The sequence below is a fragment of the Ammodytes marinus genome (genome assembly GCF_949987685.1).
Source record: "Ammodytes marinus genome assembly, chromosome: 12".
NCBI classification, from domain to species: Eukaryota; Metazoa; Chordata; class Actinopteri; order Uranoscopiformes; family Ammodytidae; genus Ammodytes; species Ammodytes marinus.
The window spans coordinates 31731462-31740653 of record NC_137216.1 but is presented as its reverse complement, the minus strand read 5'-3'; the positions used below and the strand labels follow the sequence as shown (position 1 = coordinate 31740653).

The 9192-nt window shown below is 42.7% G+C and overlaps 1 protein-coding gene across 1 annotated transcript in view; it reads left to right on the top strand.

Annotated features, from left to right (window-relative positions):
- The first annotated feature begins 694 nt into the window (after positions 1-694).
- Positions 695-9192, top strand: part of arhgap15 (Rho GTPase activating protein 15) — a 12087-nt gene continuing 3589 nt past the window's right edge. The window contains exons 1-8 of the mRNA XM_080038599.1: positions 695-778; positions 2045-2309; positions 3143-3196; positions 3505-3636; positions 4317-4406; positions 4600-4698; positions 7583-7718; positions 8375-8500. Of these exons, the coding sequence (XP_079894725.1) occupies positions 765-778; positions 2045-2309; positions 3143-3196; positions 3505-3636; positions 4317-4406; positions 4600-4698; positions 7583-7718; positions 8375-8500 (916 nt within the window). The 5' untranslated portion in view covers positions 695-764. The remainder of the gene's footprint in view (positions 779-2044; positions 2310-3142; positions 3197-3504; positions 3637-4316; positions 4407-4599; positions 4699-7582; positions 7719-8374; positions 8501-9192) is intronic.

The following is a 9192-nucleotide window of genomic DNA, read 5'->3' as shown; positions in this document are numbered from 1 at the left end:
ACATTCATTAACTGAATTAAACCTGTTTCTAAACTCCCACTGATCCACACTGTGATCTATTAAAGAGGCAGTTCATGTGTGTGTGTGTCTGTCTGTCTGTCTGTCTGTCCGTCCGTCTGTCTGTCTGTCTGTCTGTCTGTCTGTCTGTCTGTCTGTCTGTCTGTCTGTCTGTCTGCTGAATAGACTGTTACCATAAACTACACAGTTCCAGACTGTAGAAAAGTTGTAAAGATATTGACAGATTTAAACTTCAATTACTCTTCAGTAAAACTTTATTAAAAAAAAAAAAAAACATTGAGACTCCACCGACCTGTATTTGCTATGAGTCGGTTCTTACTGTGAACTAGAAATCAATATCAACCACAAAGGGTTATTCTGTCTGTCTGTCTGTCTGTCTGTCTGTCTGTCTGTCTGTCTGTCTGTCTGTCTGTCTGTCTGTCTGTCTGTCTGTCTGTCTGTCTGTCTGTCTGTCTGTCACAAAGGAAGGTTTGAAAATAGTAAAAAGTTTCTCATATTTCTGCTGATGTTTCTACACTAACAGAAGTGTTTCAGGAAGTGGAGTTGCATCAGGTCTGTGACAGACGGCTGGAGCACGTGATGAGTAACACACACACACACACACACACACACACACAAACACACACACACACACACACACACACACAAACACACACACACACACACACACACACACACACAAACACACACACACACACACACACACGTTGACTTCCTGAAGCAGCCAGACTCTCTGTCACACTGCAATGGCGGGCACAAGGTAAGAACACATTTAATCATCCAGCTGTGTGTGTTTGTCTACATGAGTGCAGGCTGTGGCCCTTGTTTAGTAGGGCACTGGGCTGTAGCCCTTGTTTAGGAGGGCACTGGGCTGTAGCCCTTGTTTAGGAGGGCACTGGGCTGTAGCCCTTGTTTAGTAGGGCACTGGGCTGTGGCCCTTGTTTAGTAGGGCACTGGGCTGTGGCCCTTGTTTAGTAGGGCACTGGGCTGTAGCCCTTGTTTAGGAGGACACTGGGCTGTGGCCCTTGTTTAGTAGGACACTGGGCTGTGGCCCTTGTTTAGGAGGGCACTGGGCTGTGGCCCTTGTTTAGTAGGACACTGGGCTGTGGCCCTTGTTTAGGAGGACACTGGGCTGTGGGCTCTAACCCTTCTCTGAAGGCTTGTTACCATGCTCCAGACCCTGGGCCGACTCAACTGGTGGACCCAACCTTTCTTCATAGACGCCCTTATATGGGCAGACTGATGTATTTGTAGAGAAGCAGATGTGTAATGCAGTAATAAAAGTTAAGCTGCACAATGTGAGTGACGATAACAACCTAACAGTTGTTCATATAATGTGAGACTGACGTCCCAGCTTCCGTATAGAAGCTGTTTCCTGTTGCTCACACTGTGGTTTGAGTCTCGAGAACAGCCACCGCTCATCTCTCTAACCATAACCCTCTGAGGCTGAAATGTGTCTTAAACTCTGTGTGAATGTGTTGAGAGATTTGATGGGTCTTTGTGAGCTGCTTTCAGATGGCCCCAGCCTCCAGTCTTCTTCATGTCTCTGATGTTTCTAAGGCTCAAACAGACTCACGCCTTTATCCCCTTAGGTTTTCCTACTCTGAACACTATACACTGTATGCATAGGAAGTAGTAGAAGCAGACACATATGCAATATACAATAAATATGATCCTATACTGTGTGTTCATGCATTTATGCATAAGATCCATCATTATAAATGTAAACACTATTTACATATGTATTATTTATAAAAATACAAATTCATTATATATGTTTAGTAAGAGTTTTGATGTATGCATCTTTACTGCATACATATACTAACATATTAGTGGCTCAGTCCTCTTCACAGCAGACCCGGGTTAGAATCCAGCCCGGGTCGTTCTCTGCATGTCATTCCCCTCTCTGACACATTTCATCTCTGTCTCTACTGTCTAATCAAGAATTGAAAATGCAAAAAAAAACAATCTTAAAAAAAAGAATAATAATAATAATTGTGTTACTTGTTTATTTGCTTGTCCACAGAATCACTAACCTCCAGAATGTGTCAAAGCCTCCGCAGCCTCCACCGCGGGCCACAGGGCCGTGCGGCTCATTGGGGCTGGGAGCTGTGGGGCCTAATGCTGGGGCTGGGGGGCCTAACTCTGCGGCTATGGGGCCTAACTCTGCAGCTACGGGGCCCACCGCTGGGGCTGTAGCGCTGCGTGCTAAGAGCTCCCAGACTTCTGGAGATCGCCTCAGTCAGTCCAAGTCCATGGTGCTGCAGGACACAGACCTTCCTCAGAAACCTGTGAGAACGTCAGAGAGTTTTATTACATGATCATCTGTTGGTGATTATATTAGTATAAAATAATATAATATAATAACTAGGGCTGTCAAATTAACGCGTTAATTTCGATTAGTTAATCACAGAAAAATTAACGCGATTAAAAAAATTAACGCAGATTAATCGCACTTCTACAGTGCCCTTTGACCCGGTGCAAAAGGGGTGAGACGAGAGCGCAGCTTGCGGAGGTGGCCCGCACGGGATTAAACAGTAAAGGCAGAAGCAGGGCAAAGGGGCGGAGGGCTCTATGGATGTGTTATGGGATGTTTCAGGCAAATAAGCATGAAGGTAAGAAGACAGCTTATTGTATTCTCCGCAGTGTCTGTGAATTATTCATTTAGTGGGCGCCAACAATGTAGGTTCAAAACTCACTTTCGTTTGCTAGCTGTGTGTGTGTGTGTGTGTGTGTGTGTGTGTGTGTGTGTGTGTGTGTGTGTGTGTGTGTGTCTCAATATTTTTGGCTTTGAGTAGTACGATGGCGAATGAGTCGGCGTGTTTTGGAGATAGACAGTCTTCATTTAGCCTGCTGGTTTTATTTCATGTAGCCTAGAAACCTGGCTAAGGAGAGGAGACAGAGCTACGAGAGACGGAGAGAGAGAGAGAGAGAGAGAGAGAGAGAGAGAGAGCGAAACAAACTGTAGGATAGTCTACAGCTGTTTATAAACAGGCAAAAAAGTGTCATATAAGTATGCGATTAATTTAGATTAATTAATCACACAGCCTGTAATTAATTAGATACATGTTTTTAATCGCTTGACAGCCCTAATATAAGTCTGTTTGTATCTGTGTGTCTGTAGATCAACAGACATCGCAGGAATCAGTCTCAGCACAACATGGTGGCAGGACACGAGGTGAGGCACACACACACACACACACACACACACACACACACACACACACACAATTATAGTTCAGTTTCATTAAAATATGGATATGATGAAATATCTTCTGTACATTCACTCCATCAAAACAAAACAAAGACCACCGTCTGTTAATCCCAGAACCTGGGGTGGGTGGGTGTGTGTGTGTGTGTGTGTGTGTGTGTGTGTGTGTGTGTGTGTGTGTGTGTGTGTGTGTGTGTGTGTGTGTGTGTGTGTGTGTGTGTGTGTGTGTGTGTGTGTGTGTGTGTGTGTGTGTGTGTGTGTGTGTGAGAGAGCAGGTGGCTCTGACAGGTGAACACCTGAATGTTGCTAAACTCTGCGACAGCGGGAAGAAACAGAGAAAGAACTGGAATCTGATGTGGAGCGTCCTGACCTCGGATCAGCTGCTGCTCTATAAAGAGAATAATCAGGTGAATGTGTAACCCTTATTCTAACCTTCATTCATACAGGTAAATCATATTGAGACCGGAGACCTTTTTTTCATGGGAGACCTGTTCCCATTTACACATTACCATTCACACACATATTCATACACCGATATCAGGCTTACCATCAACATTCACACGAGGCAAGGTGGGTGAAGTGTCTTGCCCAAGGACACAACAAACATGACACAAGTAGCGGGGCGGGATTCGAACCGCCAACCATTCGATCATTGGCCGACCTGCTATACCACCTGAGCAACAGTCGCCCCTGTTGAGGAAGATAGAAAAACAACTCATAGTTGTACATAACATAATATACAATAGTATAACATTACCGAACTACTTCTGTCTTTAATAAGGATGAGATGAAGTGTGTAATCAATTTAGTTCAAAGGTATTTCATGGACAATATCAGTAAGATTATAAAAGTACTTTTAGTTTTAGTTAAGTATAAGGCCATAGGCTACTTTTCCTTGGTAAGGGTTAGGAATGAATGTGTGATGTGTTAATATGTGTTAGGCTTAGGTATATGTTAATTTATGTGATGTTAGGGTTAGGGTTAGGGGTATGTGTTAATCTATGGGATGTGGGGTTAGGGTTAGGGTTAGGGTTACAGTTAGGGTTAGGGGTATGTGTTAATCTATGGGATGTTTGGGGCTTTGCAGAAAGCCGGCAGTAAGACGGACGTGGTGGAGCTGAGCGGCGCCGTGATAGAATGGAACACAGAGAAGTCCAGCAGGAAAAACGTCATCCAGGTACAAACACACACACACACACACACACACACACACACACACACACACGCACGCACACGCAGTGTCATTGAAATCAAGAGTTTCTTTATGAAGACTGTCCAGCGGTTTTATGCTCATTGAGATACACAGATGAATCCATAGGGCTTGGGTTAGTGACTGTTTTCACTGTAGAGTGTTTCCCTCTTGTTACCAGATCCAGACCGTCTCAGGCAGTGAGCTCCTGCTGCAGTGCGACTCTGTGTCTACGGCCACGCGATGGTTCAGCGGCCTGAGGAACGCTGCCGGCTCTTCTGTAAGAACCAACCTGATGTATAGACTCACTGATATGATAAAGCTTCTTTACTGGGATGGAAGTAAAGGATAATGTGTAGCCCACCGGTCACCACCCGTTCAATATGCATCATCCCGCTTATTGCACGGCTACTAATTAACTTTACCGATTCATTTAAGCAAAATGTTTTTTTTGGCAACGGTCAAAAACTAGTCCGCTACATGATCACACTTTGCTCGTAGCAACAGTAACTATGTCAGTGTGCAGGTAAACGTACTCACGTCGTCTTGACTGGAGTCCTCTCAGACATTATCCTCCTGAGCTCCTGCTCTCCTGATACATGTTGAACAAGGATTCCATTGGGTCAGGGTTAGAATACCGTGACCAATCAGAACAGAGCATTTATCAGTGTAATAAGCAGCTAGTAACCATCCATATATATATATATATATATATATATATATATATATATATATATATATATATATATATATATATATAGCCTACTGTTTATATATCTATGTAAACTAACGTTAGTATAATGTATATATCTATGTTAACTAACCCTCATTATACTGCTTATATATCTAGTTTAACTAACCCTTACATACTGTATATATCAGTGATTCTTGAGAAGTGGGACAAAACAGGGTGCAATGTTGAAAAAATACAAACCCTATGTTTAGGCAAATTAAATTACATGTATGTATCCAACATATACTGAGCTACTGAGCTAAGGTTTGACACAACCTCCCAGCTTTTGTTTTTTTCACCACCATCAGATGTCAACTCCGTCAGATATCCTGTCTGACGGTGTTGACATATTTAACGTTTCTTAAACATAACAAATGGAATTTATCTAGTTAGCCATTTGGTTTTTCTGTTGATGTTAGGTGCTAGTATGAACTACTTCAGGAAAATAAAATTATCAAAACATTTCAAATAACTTCTTCAGGAATTGTAAGTCGGTGTTGATGTATCATGGTTGTGACACAACACTTATCAGAGCCCGTCTGACTCTAATGTACTCTGCAGAGGTAGAATGTGACAAGAGGTCCTTCAAAGTGACAGCTGCCCCATATTTCGCCTGATTTTATTACATTTTACATAATGAAATGTCTGACGGTGTTGATTTACAGTAAAGTGGCCCCAACACTTAGAATCCTTATAAAACATGAATGTGTTGTAAAAAAACTGTTTTTATTGATATGAGAGATTATCTAGTGTTGCTTTTGATGAAAAAAGCTATTTTTAATAATTAAAGTACATTTTTAATAGGTTTTATTGCATATGAAAGATTGAAACCTTCTCTGAGCAGTGGCGGCTCCTGACAATAATCTCAGGGGGGGCAATTGTTGCCATGATGGGAAATATGACCCAAAATTAACCTAAATCAGATAGCATATGACAATGTCATATTGCATTTAACAGTTTGTTTTTCCTGTTCATCTGGCATAACCACTCTGGCAACATTAGACAAGCATTGCACTGTACAGTATTTTTGGAAATTAAGTTAGTTAATTTCTTGAATAAAATTATTTTAGCTCTAAAATGATTTAATTATCCGGCTGTGGCCATCACAGATAACTTGTCATCTACCAGTGTGCTCCTCAGATAGGCTTCCTTTAAAAGTTAGGAGACAAAAATGGATGCTGGCATAGCATGTGCAACATTGACAGTGCTAATCATCACATTGGTTTGGGTTACTACTGTCTACAGCACTTGGTAGGCGGGTTTATGTCGGACGGTGAAAGCAGCTGTCAGCTAAACGACGATCAACAGCTGATCGCCGTTCAACTGCCGATCAGCTGTTGAACGGCGCTGGCTCGTATATGCAGATTGATGTTTAATGTTTGTTTTACCTTTTCTGAGAGATGATGCATAGGGGTGACACCCAAAGTTATCCATGCGGTCTCTGTGCTGCCATCAGGATGGATAAAAAGCCAGTATATAGTCCATAATCATCATGCAGCGGCAGCAGGACAGAGCGTTAGCGCATTAGCATCCTGCTAGCCTCGTTAGCCGTTCAAACGAGCCCCGTGAAAATCCGCGTTTATACGATCCCCCAATCCATCTTGGTAGATACTTGCTTGATGGTTACATTTTGTCTGGTAAAGACCTAGTCCGAGTCCGATCAAGTAAGTAGCTTGCCAGCCTAGCCTGAGTTGATATAAAGTTGTGTTGGTCTTGAATATGACCGCTCTGGGCTGCATACTGGACATGTGACTGTATCAGTCACTGTAATTGGTTTATTGTTTACTGTACGTATGACGACAACACGTTAGGGCGAGCACCCCTGGAACCCATAGAGATTGCATTGCGAGGCTTGCAGTTTGAAAAAAAAAGTTTTACATTGATGTCTATGAGAGCGCTGGGGGCGATTTTCAACCAGCCCGACATCGCCCCAGAGTGACGGTACAGAGCACAGACGCTGATTGTACAATGATATTCAGACTTAGATGCAGGTAAAAACTGTATTGAAATCATAAATTATGATTATTAATACAAAAAAAAATAAAAAATCATCATTATTATTCATTATTATATTTTCGTTTTTTGCTGATATGGCTCAAGGAGGGCGGCGCCCTATCGCCCTCTATGGGCGAGCCGCCACTGTCTCTGAGGACACACTGTTTTTGACATCATGAGAAGATAACAAGTGTTATGTTTTATAAACATAACAGCAGTTATATATGGAAGACGGCCTTCTGTCCCGGTTCTCAAGAATCACTGATATATATAACAATATATATATATAACAATATATATATATATATATATATATATATATATATATATATATATATATATATATATATATATATATATATATATGTTAACTACCCTTACATACCGTATTCAGTATATCTAGTGTAACTAACCCTCATTATTCTGTTGTCTTCAGACTGAAGCAGTCGGAGGGTTTTCTCTGCGGCGGTCGAACTCTTCAGACTTTCTGCCTCGTCACAGCTCGTTACCCGGACGCGGCTCCAACTCGCCAAACCCCAAGCAGAGAAACCCGGCCCACCGGCGCTCCATCAGTCAGTACTAACCCTAACCCCTAACCCTAACCCTCCCACCCCAAACCTGAATATACAGCCTACCCCTAACCCGCTCCATCAGTCAGTATCTCAGACTGTAACTCAAGTTATTCATGTGTTGGACAGCAATGATTAATACTATGTACCAGCTGTGTATGTCCATATAACATAACCCAACCCTGAATACACTGCCTAACCCTAACACATATACTGTCCCTGCATTCCGAATCACATACTCTTTCTTTTTTCTATTCTACATACTTCATCCGACGATAAAAAGAATCTAGTTAGGATGCAGTAGGCATACTATTGGGACATACTTTACTCTCTTATTTCATCATAACATTGCGCCTTGATCTTGCCTCTTGCTTTTATATCCGGCGCATCCCTGTTTGTTTTCATATGGAGGCTTCATCGATGTGACGTCACTTCACGCGCGCACTGGATTGTGGGTCAGAATCGCCCAAATAGGATGCAGTTTTCAACACTAACAATCTTGGCTGGATGAAGTAGGACATCCGGGTACTTCTAACCATCCTAAATCTGGCCACAAGAATTGGGACATCCTAAATCTTTTTTCTACATACTATATAGTAGAAAGTATGCGATTTGGATCGCAGGGAGTGTTTAAACAAAGTTCTGTCATGTTTCCGTAGACATGTTCAAACTGAAACACAGCGCTTCAGACAGCGCCGATAAAAACGGAGTGAAGAACCGACTGAAGAAGTTCATCAGCAGACGGCCGTCCATGAAAACTCTGCAGGAGAAAGGCCTCATCAAAGGTCCGACACACACACACACACACACACACACACACACACACACACACACACGGGTTAAACGATGAATGACAAAGGCCTTAAGTGTTGTTCACTTTAAATAAACTAATACAAGAGAAACTGGGAAAGAGAGAAAAGCAGCAGTTAATTTTTCCTGTTAAAAAAACCTTGTAATCTTCAGGTCAGGATTTAGGAAGACATTGTCCATGTTTTTCCAACAGTAATAGAACAGCCCTCTCTTCTTCCCTGAAACCCTGGATTCACCAGCAGCACTGAGAGAAGGGTTAGAGGGTTAGAGGGTTAGGGGGTTAGAGGGTTAGAGGGTTAGGGGGTTAGGGGGTTAGAGGGTTAGGGGGTTAGAGGGTTAGGGGGTTAGGGGGTTAGGGTGTTAGAGGGTTAGGGGGTTAGAGGGTTAGAGGGTTAGAGGGTTAGAGGGTTAGAGGGTTAGAGGGTTAGAGGGTTAGAGGGTTAGGGGGTTAGAGGGTTAGGGGGTTAGAGGGTTAGAGGGTTAGAGGGTTAGGGGGTTAGAGGGTTGGAGGGTTAGAGGGTTAGAGGGTTAGAGGGTTAGGGGGTTAGAGGGTTAGGGGGTTAGAGGGTTAGGGGGTTAGAGGGTTAGAGTAACAGTAATAGAACAGCCCTCTCTTCTTCCCTGAAGATTCACCAGCAGCACTGAGAGAAATATGAAATACACCATG